Raw genomic sequence first — 22758 nt, 5'->3', positions numbered from 1 at the left:
ATATTTGAAAATCAAGTTTATCATCAGATACCTAATGTGGTGATGGGCACTCCCATTGCAAATGCATATGTAAACTTGGCCCTTAATAACTGGGAAGTTGAATATGTCCTTAGTCCTACTTCTCCTTTTTCAAAGTGTAATCCATTTTTTAAACACTTTGTGGACAATATCTTCCTTATTTGGTAGGGTGGTGTGCAAGAACTGACCAGCTGTCAGCTATTTAAATACTACTACTAGCTTTCTTCAGTTTAAGCTCAATGACTGCTGTCAGAAAATCTGTTTTTAGATGTTAAAATCAGTAAATGTGAAGATAGCCTATCTACCAGCATATACAGAAGAGAAGTACAAGCTAACAGATACCTTCATCAGAAAAGTATGCATGCCATTCATATTTTTAAAGCCATTGCAAAGAGTTAAATGTTAAGGGCCAGTACGTTGAACACAGATATTAATGTCTGTATGCAACAGGTGGATAATATGATACAAGAATTTAAGGACAGAGACTATGACAATGGACTGTTACAAGGACTAAAATGTGATGTCATTAGTGACAGACAAGGAGCTGCAAAACCTTATTTTACAGGTAATGTGAACCAAGAGTCCATGCCTTCTAGGAACAATGAGCAAACAGGGATAAGGTATAGTACTCCTTTTAATAGAACAACAGATGGAGTAAGGAAACTGTCTCAGATAATTCAGCAATTTTAAAGGCTCTACCTGAAGTGAGGCAGATTATTGGTAAAAAAAACAGTTTTATATACAAGGATAGTCAGAACCTTAAACGTCTCTGTTACAAAGATGTTAAGGAAATTGCCGCTCATAAATCCAATAGTAAGTTTGGCACTTTTCCCTGTTACAACTGTATTTGTTGGAAATAAATATGTAGCAACCACAAATTTGTCCATCCTGTTACAGGAAATATCTACTGCTTTAACTTTGCTACCACTTGCACTACTAGTAACATAATGTATTTGGCTACTTGTTCAAAGTGTACTAGTCTTTTTATGTAGGAAAAAGTACCAGGAAACTAAAAGAACATATTACAGAACATCAATCGGACAGAAGAAGAAATGTTAGTACTAGTTGCCTTGATAAGCATGTGTCTGACTATGGTTCTGATCATAAATTTAACTTTAGGGCTATTTATGTGTTAGCTAAAAACTATAGAGGTGGCAGTCTTAATAATAAACTAGAAACCATTGAATACAAAAGGATTTTATGGTTACAGACCGACTATGAACCTGGTATTAATTCAGCCTTTAGTTTAAATCCAATTTTGAAGCAGAAACAAAATAAATTGAAAAAACATATACACTAAAGCATCATTACTTGCTTAGATAGTCATACTACCTTGAATAAACATAGGTTCATAGGTTGATACTAGGCTATCTGCCCTAGGGCATTTATAAACCTAGCCAGAGTGTGTTTGGCTTTCGCCACCCTTTTAGATTGGTTGACTGTGCCTCTGTATAGTAGGTCACAGACGATAGCATTTTTAAGGTTAGTTTACTGTGCATCTGCCTAGCATGGACACAGAAGAGATCCTAGGGGTAAATTTACGATCTCCCATCCACTCGTCAAGATCTCTCTTGAAGAGGGTCAGTGAGGGGCTCTGCCTAACATGGACTGGGATTTTGTCCCAATGATCCTGTTTGATGCTAGAAGCTAAGCAGTGTTGGGCTTGGTTAGTACTTGGATAGGAGACCTGCCTGGCAATATCATCTGATATAGTTTTCTAATGCTGAATTTTAAAAATTATGTGGTGAATACTTTTTTTTAAATCTTTTACTACATTTAATTCTGTGTTCTGATTGGAGACTGTTTTGTGATGAAATGTGAATTTAGAATTTAAGTAACTGATGTTTTTTGGATTGTTTTTTTTTTAACACTGATGAAGGGAAAAATCCCAATAGCTTTGTAAGATTAAAAGTTTTTATTTATTGGCGTTTCTGAGTCCGGAGTGCTTTTTGGATTTTACTGGTTTTATTGTCACTGACTCAGTTTACTGACTTCCTGGATCCTATTTTCCTTGTGTTTCACATCTACCACCGAGGAATAACCACCATTAAATTACAACATATGAATAAATTTGCAAACAAGTTCACAGAAATTGCTTTGGTAAAGAATGAAAATTAACCGTGTTTCTGAAACCAGAAAGATTCTGCACTTCACTTTTAAGCATACGTTTTCTTATCTGGAGGGTGGGAAGGTAACTGCAGCTGTACCTAACAGGTGCAAAACAGATTGCTCTGTCCACATGCAGAAAGCAGCAAAGAACTTAGCAAGCAACAACAACCAGAAGTCTGACTCACAAGATGTAAACCTCAGTAAAACAAAACACTCATGTTAAATGTTAATATTTCATCTGAAAAAAATGCAGTAAATACAATGTGGGTAATTAGTAATTTAATATAGGTTTGAAATGTTAATTACGAAAAAACACAATATCAGGAGCTCAGCATCCAATAACCAATGAATAGGGTAGAATTCTCATAATATTTTACTCTGGTACCTCAGGGTTATCCAGAAGAGCTGTTGCAAACTGCCAGGAAATGTATATTTGGGAGAACCTTAGACAGAAAGCAGGAATTCTTTCACTGAAGAAGATTGGATGAGGATACTATAAATAATGTGATGAAGGAAGAAAAATTCTTCTTTGTGACTAAATTCTCTGCGTTCTCTCATGTAGTAGAGGAGGTGATTAGAAAAATTTGGTACATGGTGAGGGAAGATGGTAGTGTGGGTAAACTTTTTTCTAACCATGTGTCTTTCTCCTATGGTAGGTATAGCCGTTTAAAAGAAATGCTCAATGTAAAATCTGCCCAGCCTCTTAAGAAGGGCAAAGTGGGCATGTGTCCTTGTGGGAATTGCATTATTTGCAATGCAGCTAGAAATTTGGACAGATGGAAAATAAATGGGAAACTTTATAGAGCCACAGAAACTTTTCATTGTAGTTCACAGAGTGCAGTTTATATTATAGGTTGGGACTGTGAAAAGGTAAAGTGGTATATTGGGCAAACTAAAAGAAGGGTAAAAGTAAGAATTACTGAACACTTGGGGGACATTAGAAAAAGAAACTGAGTCCAGCTGCAGAACACATTGTTACAAAAGTTTGTTTTTTAGTGTGCTGGCACGTCCATTCATGGAGCACGGGGGAAGTTTCAAAAATGAGCTGGATAAGTTGGAATGCAGGATGATAAACTACAGAACACTGCAACCCAGATTAATGAATATTGATAGTAATTACTAATCTTTTTTCAGGGACAAAAATGGTATTTTTCAATGATGTTTTGTGAAATGGTATGTTCAACTTTTGGCCCAAGTTATTTATTAAGATACTGGCTTAGAAATCTTCATCTGCTTCTTCTTCTTTCGGCTTTTCCCAGTTAGGGGTCGCTACAGTGGATCACCTGTCCGCTCACGATTGGCAGTGGAGTTTTTACAGTGTCGAGTTGCCAGCCTGGCACCCAACCTTCCACAGAAGGCACACACATGCACGCACTCACACCTAGGGCCAATTTAGAGTGTCCAGTCCACCTACAGCATGTCTTTGGAATGTGGGAGGAAACCGGAGCACCCAGAGGAAACCCACATGACCACAGGGAGGACATGCAGACTCCGCACAGAGGGCACCCCAGCATACTGGCTTAGAAATATGTTAGTAAAATAATGTTGAAAGTGTTGTAATACAACTTTCAAAAGGGTTTTAAAAAGTGCTTTGAAAGAATCTTAATGAGTTTTGAATGATTAATGGTTTGCATTGCTTTAACTAAGTGATTGATTTTCACTGATTAATATCAATTAATCTTAATTGTCTTTTGAAAGAGACATGTATAAAAGGAGGGGTTTTGTGTTATCATATTATTCCTTTAAAGGTGAAATGCCGAGGTACCAGAATAAAATATTACGAGAATTCAACCCTACTCATTGGTTATTGGATGCTGAGCTCCTGATAGTGTTTTCATTTTGGTGCTTTGCTTGTGTGTTTTTTCATCACTGAAATATTAATTAGCATGCAAACCCACATACTAACTAAAGTACTAATTAACATGTAAATCTACAAACTAAATGAAATTGCAGTCTACAAATGAAGGTTTAATGAGTATTTTCACCCATCATTTATATTTTAAGTATTACTAAAAAATACAAAATATATACTCCAGAAGCACAACTTATAAATTCCAATTTGGATACAAAGTGTGTAAATTACATGAAATATGGAAGTACAGAAATACATTAAATATCTAAAAGAGATTACATTTTTACCTGTAAAACTCTTCAAGAGTTGAGTAATTAAGCAATATACAAGGAAAAGTAGACAAGGTATAATTAGTATCAGTCACTCTCAGCCATTCAAAAACCAGATAATCCAAGTGCGAATTCATGAAGACTTCCAAGTTCCTGTAACCCACCGACTTTGACACAGTTTCAAGGACCTGCAAAGCAAATTATATAAAAAGGAACTGTTAATGTCTACCTTAACAATTGATTTTGAATAAAAGTAACCTAGCACAATGTAAATCACTGTTGAAGAGAATGTAACACAAGACAAAGTATAAAAGTATAGGATCTTGACTACAGTTCACGGCCTCTGGCTTACCATGTTCACAGATGACTGTAAATTGGGAGCTATTATAGATTACCCCAAGATACCAACATCCTGCAAGAGGGTTTAACACAGACAAATAACTGGTATCAAAGCCATAGCCTAAAACTCAATGCTAAAAAATGCATTATAATGCCTTTTGGGAAACTGTCGACCCAGGTTAACTACTGCATCCATAAGACACCTCAAAGAGTTGATCTAGTAGTAAGGAATCTGAAAACATATGTAGACAGTAATTTGGTCTTTAACTAATACATAGCTCAGAAAATAGTTCTATGTTGCCAAACTTATAGGCAAGGGTATGGCATCCTGGTCCAAGGAAGTTGGACTGCTCTACACGAAGCAAAAACAGTTGTGGAAGGCCTTTGGATTCAACTTCCATTCACGGGAATTTGGTGCAGACCTGATCAGGCGATTCATTATGGGTTCTGTGCTGACAGAATGCAAGCAAACATCTCAGTGGATGTTCTGCTCTGAAGGCAAATCCGTGTCTAAAGTAGATAGGAAAATCTACCTGTTGAAGGGCGACACTGAGAAGTAATGCAAGGGTATTACCTAAAGATAAGCTGCTAATCTAAAGATACTAATTAGCAATTTACAAAGCTTAATTTAAAATACAGCTTATTGATACAGGAATGCTAATTAAAAAAATATTTCAGGCAGACATTTATACAATACTGCTATATAAAATAAGAATGAGGCATTTAAATTTGCTTCAAGCCAACACCACAAAATCCTGCATTCTCTTTTGACACAAGAGTCTCACTCCATGCTATTATGTCTTGGTTTTGATCAGCCAGAAGCTAAAAATGTTCATGAATATAGACTACACTGATAAGGGCACAGCTGTAAAATGATTTCCTTGATGCAGTAAAAACAATTTTTTTTTGTAAATGACACCACAATCTGCTGCTCACAGTGTCTACAAATGTTGAGATATTAAGCTGGATTTCTTTTTGGGGGAGTTGTAAACATGAACACTGCTCTAAGCAGTTAGCAACAGTGTGTTTTTATCTCATCAGATAAAAATAAAACTGAATAAGGATCCTTCTTGCCAAAAGGGAATAAAAGGATCAAATGTTAGGACAAGGTGATCCACACAGCTTACCTTGGATCTGGCCAAGGCCACTGATACCATTCCCCATTCAGGAGTCATAGAAAAACTCAGTAAGCTAGGCATCAACTCCTATATCACTAGGTGGGGTGCAAACTGGCTTACAGATAGAACCCACAGTGTGAAACTAGCGGACTCCAAGTCAGAATGGTGACCAGCTACGAGTGGAGTCCCACAGGGTTCGGTCCTGGATCCTCCCCTGTTTGGTATCTACTTCTCTGAAGTCCAGGCCAACACGAAGGGACCCTGGCTGACAAAGTTCACAGACGATTGCAAGTTTGGCGCTATTATTAAATCCCCAAGTGATGTTGACATTCTATAGAAAGGCCTCACTGAGACCAACGACTGGTGTCAGAACCATGGCCTTAAGCGCAATGCCAAACAAATGTGTCGTCACCCCCTTTGGGAAAAAACAGATTCCGATGAATTACCACATTGAAGGTAGCCCACTGAACACAGAAGGCGTTACAAGAGATGTGGGAACAAGTTGACGGCAACCACTGTTTTGACCACCACATTGCCACTGGGGTCAGAAAGTCCTATGTGGCACATCTCATTACTAAAGGTTTTGCATCCAGGAAGAAAGAGGTCAGGGTCTCCCCTCTACCCTTCCTTCATTAGGCCAGTCATAGAGTACAATGCCCCATTTGGCATGTACCTCACTAGAACCTGCAACAACTGGAGAAGCTGCAAAAGTACCTCACAGAGGATCCCAGGCCTTTAACACTTGCCCTGTATGGACAGACTCAAAAACCTCCAACTATTCTCTGTCTCATATCACCTACCTAGAGGGGATCTCTGCTTGACTTAGAAAGCCATGTCTGACCCAGCTCTGTTAGAAATGCTACATCTAAAGAAATCCCAATCCCTCCACACCACATGCTTCAGAGACCTTAACCTCATTACCACAATCAAGAGAACAAGCTGGAGGGCCCATGCTATGGAATAGACTTCCCATACATGTCAAACAGAGTACCTCACTGGCCCCTCTTCAAGAGAGATCTTGATGAGTGGATGGGAAATAGAAATTCACCTCAGGGATCACTCCAGTGGCTCTACTCGACAGAGGCACTGGGAACTATGGTCTGGTGGCACAATGCCAGGGTAGTCCTATGGGCTAGGCTTGTGAAGGCTCCAGGGCCATTAGCCTAGTGCACACCTATGAACCTATCTAAATAATGGAGTGATACTTTGCAATTCACAGACACCTTAGCTGCAGTAAGGAACATCCTTATTTTTGGGTAATTTGCATGTCTGTGAAGTGCAGTTAACTATTGTGAAGTGCAGATCAGCACTTTCCCGGGGTAGTTAACAGCAAATGCATCATGTTAGCACTGGAATACCTCCTCTGTAGTCACTCTCACACATGCACAATAAAACACACACATGGAAACACAACACACTTCTACCAGTGCATGTTGTCAGAACATCCATGATGTGTCCTTTTCCACTGCTCTGGTAATTTACAGTCTCTGTTATCCTATGAAGTTGAAATGGACATTAGTCAGTTAAATACAGTTAAGGAAAACTCATAACTTTTTGTTAGACCCAAAATTAGAATAAGCCAACAGCAACTCAATCAAAAACATTTAAATACAGCTACTCTCAAGCAGAAAATGCTGTGTCCTGCAGGGTAAGGATAAAGAGACCTGAAAAGGGGGGGGGCCCTAAAGGAGAGGGACAGAAGCCAGCCTACCGCCAACCCAGAGTCAAGAAGAAGGGGGAGGAATGCTACTGCAAGAGTGAAGATACTTGAACATCTACATTTATGCCAAATATACACAGGTGTACTATGTTTATCATGTTTCACTGATGCAGTAATAACTTCTTGGGAAGATTCACAAAGACTGCAGAAGCAAACCCAAGCTCTGGCTGTAGATGTAACGGCTAAGCTATAGTGCTTTGAAAAAGTATGGACTGAGAATCAGTTGGCTACTTCCAGAAAATCTCGGGTGACCCCCCCCATTAAAAGCAGCAGTGGTAGCTGTCGCATTTGTGGATTAAGTCTTAATATACACTTTTTTGCTATGATGTTTGTAACAAAAGGAAGTAGAGTTATTGATCCACTTAGAGACTGTTTGCTTACTTAATGGTTTGCCTAACATGTTAGGAGCAAAGGCCATGAATAGTTAATCAGACTTTCTGATTTTTTTTTTGTTTTAGCCAAGTAAATCCTGAGCTGCCTCTACACATCCAGGGAGTGTAAAGTAGTATGGTTCTGTAGGTTTGGGAAAAAATAAAGTAAGTAGGAATGCATAATTTAGGGACAGCTCTGTAACTACATTGGGCATGACAGTGGGGGTTAGTTCTCAGTGAGATTCTGTCTGGATGAATCCTCAGAAAAGGTTCTTTACACATAAGTACCTGTAGTTCAAATATTCTCCTGGCTAAAATTATGGCTACTTGGAATGCTGTTTTCCATGATAAGAACTTAATGTCTGAGGATAGGCTTAAAAAAGGGTGTGATAAGGTGAATTTCTCAAACAAAACTTGAGTCCCAGGATGGCACATGAGCTTTCCTGGGTGGTCTTAATTGGATAATGCCTTTGTGGAACTGTTTCATCATAGGACGGGAAAACAAGGAGGGTTGGTATTGGTAGGTGAACAGAGACTGCAAAGGAGTGGATTTTAATAGAGGAGTAAGAGAGTCCTTTGTCGAAAAGCTCCACCAGACAGGTAAAATCAAGGGAAGAGAGGCTATCAGGGGTTTCTGGTCCTTTGGCTGGTATAATATTGTGAATCTTTTCCATTTAAAGATGTATGATTTCCTGGTTCTGGGCCTTCTGGTCTCTCAAAATAAGCAAGATGTTCTTATCTAACAAATGGCATTGAGGAATAAAGATCATATCAGGTATAAACACAGTATTTCCAGATGCAGCTCTCTGCATCAAGTGCAATTTTCCTTAAGAGCACACAGAGATCACAGTCAGTCTGGGGCTGGTTTCTCCCTCTTTCTCCAGATCCCTAATAAGACTCCACACTGGCGCAGCTTTAGAGTTGAGTCCTTAGCCAGGTTTCCAAGCCAAGTCCTCCAACACTCTCTCTCTGACCAACCAGTGCTTTGTGTCCCTGCCCAAGCAGCTGACACACACACACACATACACACACACACACACACTCTTGGAGATTTGTTTTACACATACACACCTGGAAGAGGCTGGCACAGGTTTACTAGCTTTCGCCCCTTCTGCCTAGACTACAGGGTAGTTACCACTGCCACCAGAACCCCTTATCAGCTACTTTAAGCCCCTTAATAAAGGGTGTCCCATCTTCCTGTGCAATATTAATATTAACACAAATGGTAGTTTGACCAAGAGCAAGGCTCTTAGGAGTGGCTCACACATTGTCACCAAATAAATATGCAAGTACTCTCAACTTAAATATCTCTACACAGATCGGCCACAATGAAAGGTTTAAATATATTTAGTAATAACAAAAGAACAAGACAATACTAAATATATATTCACAGCGACATCGGAGTTCAAAACCACAGGAAATATTTAAAACGACATTGCAGGACAGTCTCAAATGCATAAAGAAAAATATCTAAACTAAGCTTCATTATATTCCTGACTAAATTGGCTGAATCTAAGAGAATTATACTGTAACCTAAGAACTTACTAATAGAGTAAGGCAGATGTGGAATGGATCTTCCAAGTTTTTGTCAGATCCAAGACAGAATGCAAAATGCTCTGTCTCACTAAGAGACTTCTCAATTACTATCTAAAATATTACTGCTGGGATAGCTTACAGAATGACAATTTCTGGATATCCGACTTCTAATTCTCAGGCCAAAACCCCCATTGCTAGAAAATGGCAGCATTTAACATCTACCTAAAAAATATACAGACAAGGGCTTTTCCTCAGATCTTTGGCAGATGCTGGAAGCCCGAGAAAGTTATTTCGTAAAACACATTAAACATTGAGAAAGCTGAACAGTTATTTCGCAAAGTGTAATAAAGTGTCCAGAAACCAGAGAAGTTTACTTTGCAAAGTCCAGTTATTCGAAAGTACTACAAGTTTATTCATTCACATAACTCCAATAAGCTCAACGAAAAAAAGAATAAGTTCAGAGCACAAAAGTGTTAAGCAAGTTGTGTTTATGCCAGTTACCTATACATGTGTGAGTGCATTCATGCTTATTTGCGACATTAGTCGCCCTGCTAGACAGGGGTCCAGGGAAGTAAATATTGTGGGAAGAAACAGCCAGGGAATTGTTATGGTTAGGCTTGTATAGGCCCTAGGGCCGATAGGTTCATAGGCTCATAGGTTGTACTAGGCTATGTGTTAATATGGCAGGCTGATTTCGAAAACCCCAACCACTTGTGTTTAATCAGAACATTGCAGAGAACTGAAGAATATCTGAACAAGAGTACATTATTTTCATACAAGCAGCTTATGCAGACAGAGATGCACGTGCCAGGGCATTTATTGTGTTAAATCTAGCAGGATCTGAGGCCATAGAAAGACAGTGTTTATTTGTACATGCACCAGCAGTGTATGAAGTTAAAGGTGAAACAGACATATTGGTCTGCAAGCTGAATCAAGGGAATGCCCCCAGTGTTTGAGGCATAAGTACAGAAAAATGTGCAACCCCCAGATGAATGCTACATTAGAGAGGCATTTGTTTTACACAAGAGATCAGAAACCAGGGTAAACATTTGCAGCTTATATAACTGACTTAAGGAACAGAGCTAAAACATGTCAGTTGAGACGAGCTGATAAAGGACAGATTTGTGTGTGGTATTAATAGTGCTGCAGTAAGGAAGATTTTGCTTCATGACAGTGATCTGACACTGAGCAAAGCAACAGAGATTTGTCAGATCCATGAGGTGACAGAAAAGCATACAAATTTGTTTGCAAGTGTCAAAAAGAACAGTTGTGTACACTTACCATAAACTTAGATGTTCGAGTGTATTCACTGTCACAGTCATCACATTTGGGTTATCCTGCCAGAGGTAGCCCTCAGTTGGCCCGAATACCAGAGGCTTAGTATTTCTGCATTGGTTGCTGTCATTCCAGGACTGACGTCAGGTTGTTAGTGGTATAAAATCAGGCAGCTGACACCATTACATCAGTTTTCTTGCTCTGTCAGGAGCCCCCAAATAGGGAGCTAGGTTATGGTGGAAAAACACCACCAGTAGAAAGTAAATACCAAAAATTCCCTGAAGAAAAGAGAGAGAGAGAGACAAGGGGGATAGAGGGAGGGAAACCAGGACTGCAACAGTGAATACACTCAAACATCTACATTTATGGTAAGTGTACACAACTGTACTATGTTCTTTGTGTTTCACTGTTGCAGTCATCACATTTGGGTTGATTCCCAAAGCTGAAGAAAAGGGTGGAGGCAGTCAAGAAGACTGGGGACTGGCTAGGATGCCCTGCAAGACTGCGGAGGCAAAGCCTGTCCTAGATTTGGAGAAGATAAGCAGGTGGTAATGCTTGGTGAAAGTATGAACAAATGTCCATGTTACAGCCTCCAGGATGTCCCTGGTGGGGACCCTCTGAGAAAAGCTGCAGAGGTGGAGGTCACCCTGGTGGAATGTGTCCTGACCCCCTTTGGGGGCGGTTTCCTGTGCTGTTTGCAGAAGAAATGGATGCAGTATGTTATCCATTTGGAGATGGTTTCTTTGGATATGGCCTTGACCTCTGCCCTTGCTGCGAAGCTGACTACCAATTGATCAGTTTTCTAAAAGATTTAGTCCTGTCCAGATGGAATCTGAGCTGTCTGTGCACATCTAGAGAGTGCAGAATCCTTTCCCCTTGTTTTGTGGGATAGGGAAAAAGGTGGGCAAATGAATGGATTGGTTGAGAACCACACTGGACACCACTTTAGGCATGAAGGATGGGTTAATCCTGAGGGAGACCCTGTCAGCATGGGAAATGATGAAAGGCTCTACAGCCATGAGTGCTTGTAGCTTTAATACTCATCTAGCTGAAGTGATGGCCAGAAGCAAGGCTGTCTTCCAAGAGAGGAATTTTAATTCAGCTGAAGCTGCAGGTTCAAAGGAGGGTAGGGTGAGCTTTTCCAAGATAAAGTTAAGGTCCCAAACTGGGGTACGAGCTCTTCTGGGTGGCCTTAAGTTGTTAGCCCCACTTAGGAACTGTTTGATGAGAGGGTATGAGAAGAGAGGTGGCTCTGTGCTGTAATGAGCAGAGATGGCAGAGGCATGAATTTTCATAGAAAAGAAGGATAGAACACTGTGTAGTAGATCCGTTGGTAATCCAGGATGAGAGGTAGAGAGGGCTGTGCCATTCCGGCTCCCTTAGCCTGGATCCAGGTGCAAAATCTTTTCCACTTGTCAACATAGGATTTTCTAGTGCTGGGGGATCTGGTCTCACATATAACATATCTAGGACTTGTTTGCTTAGGCTAGCAGCTTGAGGAGAGGTCAGCGAATAAGCCAGGCTGAGGGTCTGCAACTGGGGATGCATGAATTCTCCATTCCTCTGGGTCAGGAGTGTTGTGATCTGAGGTAGGTGCCATGGTGGCAGGGGTGACATGCTGCGCAGCAGTGGGTACCAGTGCTGGCATGGCCAGTCTAGGGCAATCAGGATTGCCCTTGGTTTTTCCTCCCTTATTTTGAGCAGTACCCTTGAAATGAGTGGTAGAGGGATAAATGCAGAGACCGAGAGGTTTACCCGTAGGAAGGATATAGCATCCACTTTTCAGGCCTTGCTATGAGGTTCCCTGGTGCAGAATTTGCTGAGCTGATAACTGAAGTGGGAGGCAAAGAGGTCCAACTTCGGGGTGCCCCATTTCTGGATTACAAGGGTGAAGGTTCTGTGGTTTAGCTGCCACTCATGTGGGTCTAGCAGGTTTCTGCTTAAGTTGTCTGCCAGAAAGTTTAGGGAGCCTGGCAGGAATTGTGCTAGCAGGTGTAGTTGCATGGCTGAGGCCAAAGGGTCATGGCGAGCCTGCAGAGAGGATAAGAGCGAGTCCCTCCTTGCTTGTTGATATACCACATGACTGTGGTGTTGTCTGTTTTGATCAGTAGAGGCCCCGGGGAGAGTAGGGGGTCTGAAAGCTGTCAGAGCGTGCTGGACAGCTAGCATCTCTTTTTGGCTGATGTGCAGATGTATTTGATTAGGGCTCCAATGGCCTTGAATGCACCTGTCATCCAGGTGTGCACCCCAGGCATAGTCTGATGCATCTGTGGTGAGGGTCTGGGCAGCGTGGGGTTGTGAGAAGGGACGCCCCTTGTTGTGGTTACATGCTGCTGCCCACCAAAGAAAATCTTTCCTTAGACAAGGTATCACTGGTATGAGAGTTTCCAGGTCTTGAGAGTGTTGACACCAAAGGCTTTTTAGGTACCACTGAAGTTTCCTCATATGCAGTCTGGCATATGGATTGAGTAGAATGCAGGAGGCCATGAACCCTAGATCTTGCAGGAATTTCCTTGCAGATAACTGGGTTCTGGTGGCTAGTTGAGAGAAGTAGCCTGTCAGGTAGGCTTGTTTGTCTGGAGTAAGGAATGCCATCTGGGATGCAGTGTCCAGGCTTGCTCCCAGGAATACAATTTTTTGTGTGGGGACTAGTTTTGATTTCTTATCGTTGAAAGTCTACCCCAGGGAGGTCAGTAGGTCCTTTACAAAAGTCAGGTGCTGCAGCAGCTTTTCCTGTCTGCCTGAATCAGGCAGTCATCTAAGTATGGGTAAATTTGAATATTTCTTTGTCTGCAAAAGCAATGGCGGGAGCCAGACATTTTGTGGAAACTATGGGAGCAGTGGATAAGCCAAAGGAAAGCACAGAGAACTGAAAGTGCATAGATTCTGCCCTGAAACACAAGTATTTCCTGCATAATTCCCTGACTGTGATGTGTAGGTAGGCCTCTTTTAAGTCTAGGATGGCTAACCAAGCACCCTTGGAAAGCATTGGTAAAAGCTGCTGGAGGGTGAGCATTTTGAATTTTGGTATCACCAGAAAGGTGTTTAGAATGACTAGATCGAGGATGGGGTGCCATGTGCCCTCTTTTCTGGGAACCAGGAAGAGTCTGGAGTAGAAACCTCGGCCTATCTGTTCTGCAGGAACATGCTGTATTGCCCTCGTGGAGAACAGGGAAAAGACTTGCTTTTTGGCCTCTGCCCACTGGTATAGAGGAAGATCTGGGAACCCTTTTGGGGTTGGCGGAGTGTGGAAATAAAATTTGTATCCCTGAGACACTATGTTGAGGACCCATCGGTCGTCGGTAATGGTGGCCCAGTTGCTTGCGTGGAAGGAGAGTTTTCCTTCTAGGGGCACAAGCAGGTGGGCAAAGGTAGGGGTCCCACCCCCACACCAGATAAAAAAGACCACAGTGAAAAACTTCTCAAAAGCCAACTTCACACTTCTTCAGACTGGTGTGGTTTCCTTCAAGGCCCCCGAGCCAGCGGAAACCATTACCCAAACAGCTGAATCACTTACAAATGCCTTCTATCAGCACCTCCAGGACTGCATGGATCAGGCAATCCCAAACAAAACAAAGACACTCTGCACCAAAGGCAAGCACCCAGTCTGGTGGACCCCAGCCATTAACAAGCTCTACAATAAAAGGAGAAAGCTACTACAAGATAGAGCAAAATCCTTAAAAGGGAAGACACCCTTGATCACTATAAGTAAAAAACTACGATCGCTCATAAAATCATCCAAGACAAATTTTGAAAGAAAAGTCGCTAAGGACTCAAAAGACAATCATAAGGCCTTTTTTAGCTATGTTAGATACCTGGGAGGAAACTCCCAGATATGCTCAGAATTAGTTCAAAATGATGTAAAAATCACTGAACAAACAGACATTGCCAACATACTGGCTGACAGGTTCAGTGCTAATTCCCCCCCCCCCCCCCCAAAAGGAGAGATATCTATCCCAGCGGATTGTAGCCTCCCACACATCTCAAATGCTCAGGTGAAAACTGCTCTCTCCAAGGCAAACAACACAGCATCTATGGGACCAGATGGTGTCCCCGGTTGTGTGCTTCACGAACTCAATGAGGAATTAAACCCGCTGTTAGGGCAGCTGTTTAATCTTAGCCTCACCTCAGGATACGTACCCAAGGAGTGGCGTACGGCAACTGTGGTCCCACTTCACAAAGGCGGTGCCTCCACTGACCCTGGAAATTACCACCCCATCAGCTTGACAAGCCTAGTCTGCAAAGCTATGGAGAGGATCATAATGGAACTCATAAATAAAGACATAGGGGACTTACAGACATTGGATCCAACCCAGTTTGGCTTTGTCAAGGGCAGATCATGCCTTTTAAACTTGGTTGATTTTTTTTGAAACAGTCACCAAGGCCATTGATGAGGGCAAGGCAGTCCACACAGCTTACCTTGACCTTGCAAAAGCTTTGACACAATACTCCACTCGGGTATCATAGAAAAACTTACCAACTTAAATGTAAACCCATACGTCACAAGATGGGTTGCAAACTGGCTAAGTGACAGAACCCACAGGATCAGAGTGGCTGGCGCCATGTCAGACTCCAAGCCGGTCACAAGTGGTGTCCCACAAGGCTCAGTCCTGGGCCCCCTCTTGTTCGGCATCTACTTTTCAGAAGTACAGGCAAACACAGGAGGATTATGGCTGACAAAGTTTGCAGATGACTGCAAATTGGGCGCCATAGTTGAAAACACATTAGACACAGATATCCTCCAGAAGGGTCTCATAGAAACGGATAACTGGTGCCAAAGCCATGGCCTAAAGTTAAACGCCAGAAAATGCATAGTCATACCCTTCGGGAAAAACAAGGTTACCCCTAGCTACCATATAGGTGGCAATCCACTAAGCACAGAAGAGGTCATCAGGGATCTGGGGACCCAGGTTGACAGTAACCTTTCATTTGACACCCACGTTGCCAAGGAAGTTAGGAAAACCTTCTACATTGCCCACCTGATCATGAAGGGATTCACATCTAGATCAAGGGAGGTCATTGTTCCCCTGTACTCATCACTCATCAGACCAATGATTGAGTACAATGCCCCATTCGGAATGTATCTTACCAGACACCTGCAGCAATTGGAAAGGCCAGAAAAGTTCCTCACCAAAAGGATAAAGGGTCTCAAAAATATGTCTTATGCTGCCCGACTGAAGGAACTCCAGCTCTATTCAGTCGCATATCGTCTGCTCAGAGGTGACCTGTGCCTAACGTACAAGGCCATGTCTAACCCGGAATTGATGGACATGCTCCACCTCAAAAAATCTAAATCCATAAGAAATACAAGAGGAAGAGACTTAAACCTTAACACAGTTATAAATAGGACATGCTGGAGGGACAGATTCATCACCCAGAGACTCCCTATGCTGTGGAACAAAATCCTGGTACATGTGAGGCAGAGCACCTCGCTGGCCCTGTTCAAGAGAAATCTTGACAAATGGATGGGAGATCGCAGGTTTACCCCGGGGATCACCTCAGTGTCACTGCTGGACAGAGGCATGGTAAACTAATGGGCATAGTACCTTTCAAACTTAAGGGGTGGTGAAAGCCACATAACTTTGGGCTAGGCTTATAAATGCCCTAGGGCAGATAGCCTAGTATAAACCTATGAACCTATGAACCTAAGTGTAAAGTGATTGTGAGTTCTTCCCATACGGGGGTGGTTTTGCACTCCCTGTTTTTGAAGAGGAGGAACTCCATTGCTTAGATCTCTGCATTCCCTGGGGCTGTTGTCGGGGGGGGGGGTTGCTTCCCCCGGGCCTGGGCTGAGCTGGCCTGAAGGGGGCAGGAAAGGAACAGTGCTTGGAGGGGCAATACCTACTGTACCTCGGTGGCTGGACCTGTAAGAAGTCTTTAACTGTCTGCATAGATTTAGCTTTTTCTTCCATCTTTTTTAAGACCTCTTCTGCCTTGGTGCCAAATAAGCTGTCTTTGTTCAAGGGTGCGTCCAATAATTTTCGATTTGACATGGTCTGGCAAGGTCTGTTCCTTTAGCCAAGCATACCTTCTAAGGACAGAACCAGTGATTGCTGCCCTGTAAGATGCTTCTAGGGCATCAAAACCACAATGTAAGGTTTAGTTACTTGACTTGCAGAATGCATTAACTCTTGTAATTCTTTATTTTCTGCACAAGCAGGAAAAGAAGACATTTTTTGTTTGAGGAGTTCCATGGTATGTTGATGATATTTCAGCATGTGGAACTGACAATTAAATGCTCTAATAGCAAGAGTAGTAGAGGTGTACACTTTTTTACCTCATCTGTCTAAAGCTCGGGAATCCCTATCTAAGGGGGTGGGATTCTTAGCTGAAGTTGCTTTGATTCCTTTAGGTCCTTGAGAAATGACCTCGGGCTCAAAACTGGAGTCGGAGTATCCGACGACATAATGTAATTAAATTTTTTACCAAAATAGTGGTGGGCGAACTCCGCCCGACGCTTAATAGTGCGTTTGTTGAATCTAGCACAAAAACGGCAGGCCGAGACGTCGTGGTCTGGGCCTAAGCAAGGAATACAGAAGGAATGGAAATCCTTATGCGGTATTTGCTTCCCACATGAAATGCAATTATTAACTTTGTCTGACATCGGTCTGAGGCAAGAAAAGTTTCCCCAACGGGGTACTTAGCTTTCAAGAAGACTTCGGCTGAAATATTTTCGTAAATCTCAGGAGCTGGCCGACCGGCACTTGCGAACTGCTTCTGCTTCATTATGACTGCAGCTGTATGCACGATGAACATCTCCTGTGTTCCTTTGCTATGGATTTGTGGCAGTAGGCATCTTTTAAATGCAAGGTGATGCCCAGGAGCATTGGAATAGTAAGCATCTTTTTTTTTTTTTTGCTCCCTTGGGACATCATTTAACTGTCCGGGCTCCCCAGTGTTCATGGTGGGTCTTTCAGCTGATCGCCTACCCCCTTGGAATTTACACTTGCACTGCTGGGCTGGTACTGGATTTTAAGGGTGTCCTGGGGGCTTGGGAATTTTTGCATCTTCCTGGTTTTTTCTTTATATGCCCTATCCACTTCCTTCACTGCCTCCCACTCTCACTGATTACGTCTGAAGGCAACTGCGCTCTTTGGATCACACTTCCTCTAAGGAAGTGTCATTGATGAAACAGATGAATGTACTTCACACAGGATGGGTATGCTCATCCCTCCCTGACACTAACAATTGCCCAAGACACTAATCACACCTGGGTCGACTGGGCCATAGTCAGGGCTTTATCCCTCTATGCCACCAGCTTGGCCTAATGAGTAAGGATCTTGAACTTCGAGACCAGCAAGAATCTGTTTAACTTTGACAGGTCTAGAATTGGTCTTCAGGTTCCTTCTTACCTTAGTTCTAGGAAGTGACTAGAGTAGTACCCTGTTCCTAACTCTTTTTGAGGGACTGGTTCTATGATGGTCTGATCTAAAAGCAGCTTTACTTGGATCTGAGTCTACCTGAGTTGCCCTTTTGGAACTGAGGAGATACCTGCAAGTCTTAGAAGGGAAGTAAACTGCAGTTTGTACCCTATCCTTATGATTTAGAAAACCCAATTGTCCTGGGTAATGTTGTGCCACCTACTTATGAAGAAGGAGATCTTGCCTCCGAGCTTTGCTGGATAATGGAAATAGGATTGGAGTGGGACTTGTGGGGGGGGGGGGGAGGCAGGTAGCTGTTCTGCTGAGTTACATCTGCTCTCTGCTGGGACCCCCAGGAGTGGGGTCTACTTGGCCTAAGTTCTTGTTTAGCTTGCCACCTTCTTTACCGTCCTTCTCTCCTGGTCCTTTTGTTCCTTGGGCTAGGCTACATGGCAGAAAAACACAGGATTTTGTAAGGTAATTCTTACTAAACCTCAGGGTCTGAACCTGCATAAAGTCACTGATAGTCCCTAGGGACTTTGCCACATTTTTCAAAACAGGATTTCACTGTCCAGTGAAGCATCAAGGATTTCTGATTTTACATGATCAGGAAAAGACTGCTCTTTCAATCAAGAATGTCTCCTATTAACAGACCTAGATGGAGCTGTCTTGCTTAATGCTTCCAAAGCATCAACACCAGACTGTAAAGAATGTTTTTTAACCTGAAAGCAAGTGTTGCAAAGTACTAACAACTCTTTCTGGGGAGCTCTGTCTAGTTTCATATCTTCCATTTTTTGGTTTTATCTGGCTCAGGGCACATTCCTGGAATGACACCATATGTAACTGATAATTTAAAGCTCTCATGACCAGGGTAGCTGATGTGTACACTTTCTTACAAATCTGTTCAGGGTCTTATCCTCTTCATCATGAGACAAGGAGCTCCTAGAAGTGCTACCTTTGTCTCCCTTGGGTCCTCAGTGTACCACCTTGGGATCTGCCACAGTATTCTTACAAACATGCTTATGAGTGTCCAACTCTCATGTAAAAAACGTCAGATTTCCTGGGGGGAGGAGTATGGGAGTCAAGCTGCAGTGAAGTGCCCAGGATGACTTCATCCAAAATCTCTAAAACTGGGGGAATAGGCAGAGGTTTGTGCTCACAAAGCCTAAGACATTCTCTAACTCTTTTCTTAGATTAGGTGCAATTCTGAGCCTCCCAACTGAAGGATTTCTTCATTTTGTGGAGGATATCTCCAAAAGAAAAGTCCTCAGGTGGTGAGGCTGATGAGAAGTTTTTATCTGACTTCGAGTTGGAAAATGATCCTGAGGAAACTCATCTTCACAGTCAGAGAAATTTGAAGACTCCTGGAAAGAAAGGCCCATCTTACTTTTGGCAAGAGAAGTACCAGGAGCAGGGGTCCTGCCAGGAATCAGCTGTCTGGATCTCATAAAATCTATGAGATCCTCAGCTAACCTGATGAGATCCCATGGGTAGACATGAAGTGGTTGAGGGACAGAAGGTCTATGCAGGGGCAAGCTGGGGTAGCTTTTGGATCTGGTATTGGGTGTGGCATCTGCTATCACCTTAGGCCATGGGCAGGCAGTTCAGGATTCCTGTCTGGTACTGGGGAATTCCACTGGGAGTTGGAAACAGGAGCCTGCAAAGTGATTCTGGAACCCTTCGACACCCCAAGTCCTTCGGCTCACACAGATGTCCAAGGGACCTATGGCATGGTGGACTCCATACGGGTCTCATCCGCAGTGTCAACCTCACAATCTGCCATTTGGGGGGGACTGCATACAAGCTTCAATTTCTTAAACAATAACGAGCATGAGTGGACTATTCAATACTGACAGGATGTCATTTGGCACCCTAACTGTCTTTGGCTGCTTCTCCTTCTTGTGGAGAAAGCAAAATCAAGCATTATATGATAGCACGTAGGCCATCAACACTCTCTCTTTCTCTAAAAAAACTTTTCAAAGGACTCTGCCCTACACTTTACAGATATAGAATTACAGTCAGCATATTGGTGAGAGTTAGACATGTCATGCTCTGGGCCTAGGCAAAACACAAACACAGAGTACGGAAGTCTCTGTGAGTTTTTTTGTTTCCCACACTCTCAGAAAATATTAGCTTCCTCACGGACATCTAACAATACAGACTATATGGTAAGAAAAAAAAAAGATTCTCCTCCAATGGGGTATTTAGCTTTAGTCGCGCCTTCTCTGGCTTCAAAACAACTGACGTACTCAAAGGTTTTATCAGACTCTGATAAGAAACAAATGAGAAAATGGAGCAGGTTGATGACTCTTACATCCCAACAACCTGACATCAGAGGGAAGAGTGTTCACAGGGCTAGGACGAGGGGAACAAATATATCCCAATATCATGACATTAGAGAAGAGAGTATTCACATGGCCAGGACAAGGGAAAAAAATCTCAGTACTTGGGCCAGCCAAGGGCTTCCACAGCAGAAAATCCACAAGTTGTTGTTACTGCAGCAATGAAACACAATAAACTTATTTTACTATGCTGTTGTCCCTTTCATATTTGTCTGTTATTAAAGTTATGGAATTGTTAATTGTGCATACCACAGTGGCCTACATTGTGGCTGAGAAAGGACTTCTGACCAGCCCAACTACCCAGTTAACAGATTAAATGATAAAAGTAGTTTCCCCGTTTCCACCCCTAATGCTGCAGAACTTTCAGGCCTAGTGTCCTAAAAAGATAAAACTTGATTAAGAGCATTTACAATTTTTAACACACTACTGAAAAAAGACAGTTTATTAATCATTTATGCATTTTGTAAAGGAACAAGATGCAGCAGTCTAAACAGATATTAATGGCATCATACACAAGTTTAACCACACATGATCCTACTTTATCAGCTGTTTGAGTCGGTTTTAACAGCTTCTCCCTAAAGAAAACACCTGCAATATCCTCATGTCAGACTGTCATCAATTTACTTTAAAATACAGGAATGGTACTTGTGCCACATGAGTCTAGTAACTTAACAGCTTTGGCATCTGGTAAATTCTACATACAGACTTTTTTCCCCAAACCTATAAAGTAACCTATTTTTCTTGCCTGATAGTGCAGGGGTGATAAAACTACAAGAAACTCCAGTTAGTCACCCACAGTTTTGTTTTAATAAACTTTTTTTCTAATGTAAATTTAACAGCACAAAAACAAGAAAATACGGAAAAACTCATTAACAATGCTCCGCAAACAATCTAGTGTCAATGAGCAATTTACTTTCTTAGTTACCTTCTCCATATGTCTTTCTCATCAATTCCATTTAACTGAAATACTTATACCCACATAATTTCATACCTGCCCAGCAAGGCTTCCACTTTTCATTAATTTTTTACTACATCTCCCCTTTTCTTTTTTCTTTATGCTACTACCAGAAGTTCCAATTAATTTATGTGAAGCTTACCACTCTGGTTTCTAGTTTTGTTCCATCAGTCCCAAACCCTCAATTAAATTTAAAGTATCTTCACACATTGGTTCTAATATTGTTTTCTACTTTCCGTTTTCTTACTTTTCTTGCTCTCTTTTTTGTGGCTCTTTACCCCCCTACTGACCATCAACCCCCCCCCCCCAGCCATCTGGCATATTCATTCCCTATTCACAGATGAAACAGTGTTTTTACATTAAGTCGTCTTTGGTCTGTACTCTCTTCTGAGCTGGAACTGTGTAAGATATTGGCCAGCAGGCTAGCTTGTTTGTTTACTCTGCCTGTATAAAGTGACTGCATTTGTGCGAAGCTACTCATCATGCAGCTGCAGTTAGCACTGCCATCTATAGACACAGGTCCTTTAACATGTAAATTCCCTACAAAAAATATTCACTATGAGTCCCTGAGCATGTAGTAGCTCAATGAGAACCAGGTTTGCATGAGAAGGGGCACTACTCCTTGAAATTAGATTATGTTTGTACTTAACCAAACCGCGCCTTAGCAAATATGTTATCCCTTACAGTGGTTGCACAAAGAGAAGCATAAATCCTTCGATACCTTACTCCTTGAAACTCACTATATTTTTACATGAAACCATGGATCAACAATTTCTTACCATCTCTGTACCACTTTGGTAGAAATGGGAGTTTGCAGACAATGCAGCAATTGTTTCATGTTTTCCAAAAGCCACCTAATTCTGATATAGTATGTGAAAGATGTCCTTATATCCTGTTCCTAGAGGCAAAGCTCAAAGATACGACGAATACGAAACAGTTTATTAGAAACTCACAACACTACATAATACCCATGACATGCACTACAGGACAAACGTACATTCAAACCTCAGCTCATTGTTTCCAAGGCTAATCCCATAAAGGCAGACCACCACACAATCCAACATTCTGGTCGCAGGAGACGTCATTGTGATGCACACCGATGTCCCACTCAAAAGGATGATCAAGAAGAAGTATGCAGTCAGCTGCCTGTCAGGGCAAGTATCAGTCAGATCACACCTTTAGGTCACTGAACGACAATTATCAGTATCACTCATTCATAGTTCATGTGGGAGTAAATGATCTGAAATGTACCTCCCTGGACTACATGAAGAGAGACATGATTTAGCTATAAGACTGTGTGTCCAAGGCAGGTATGAGCCTAGCACTGAGCAGCACTGTACCTTCTTCAAGTATAATGCCACAATATGATGAGAAGATCATGGAATTTAATAACTGGGTTAGTAGTTTTTGGTGCCATTCAAAGGGGGTACACTACTTGGCCTGGGAGGATATGATTGACAGTCCACACCGCTTTGCTAGGGATGGACTGTACC

At 42.1% G+C, this 22758-nt stretch overlaps 1 protein-coding gene across 3 annotated transcripts in view; it reads right to left on the bottom strand.

Annotated features, from left to right (window-relative positions):
• Positions 1-22758, bottom strand: part of ATM (ATM serine/threonine kinase) — a 3174581-nt gene that overhangs the window by 1986857 nt on the left and 1164966 nt on the right. For all 3 annotated transcript variants that reach the window (XM_044072618.1, XM_044072619.1, XM_044072620.1), the window contains one exon: positions 4267-4436. In XM_044072618.1, coding sequence (XP_043928553.1) covers positions 4267-4436 — 170 coding nt within the window. The remainder of the gene's footprint in view (positions 1-4266; positions 4437-22758) is intronic.

The sequence above is a fragment of the Protopterus annectens genome, chromosome 5.part0 (genome assembly GCF_019279795.1).
Source record: "Protopterus annectens isolate FY-2018-M chromosome 5.part0, PAN1.0, whole genome shotgun sequence".
Taxonomy (NCBI): Eukaryota; Metazoa; Chordata; order Ceratodontiformes; family Protopteridae; genus Protopterus; species Protopterus annectens.
The sequence above is the reverse complement of the archived record's forward strand: the minus strand, read 5'-3'. Positions and strand labels throughout refer to the sequence as shown.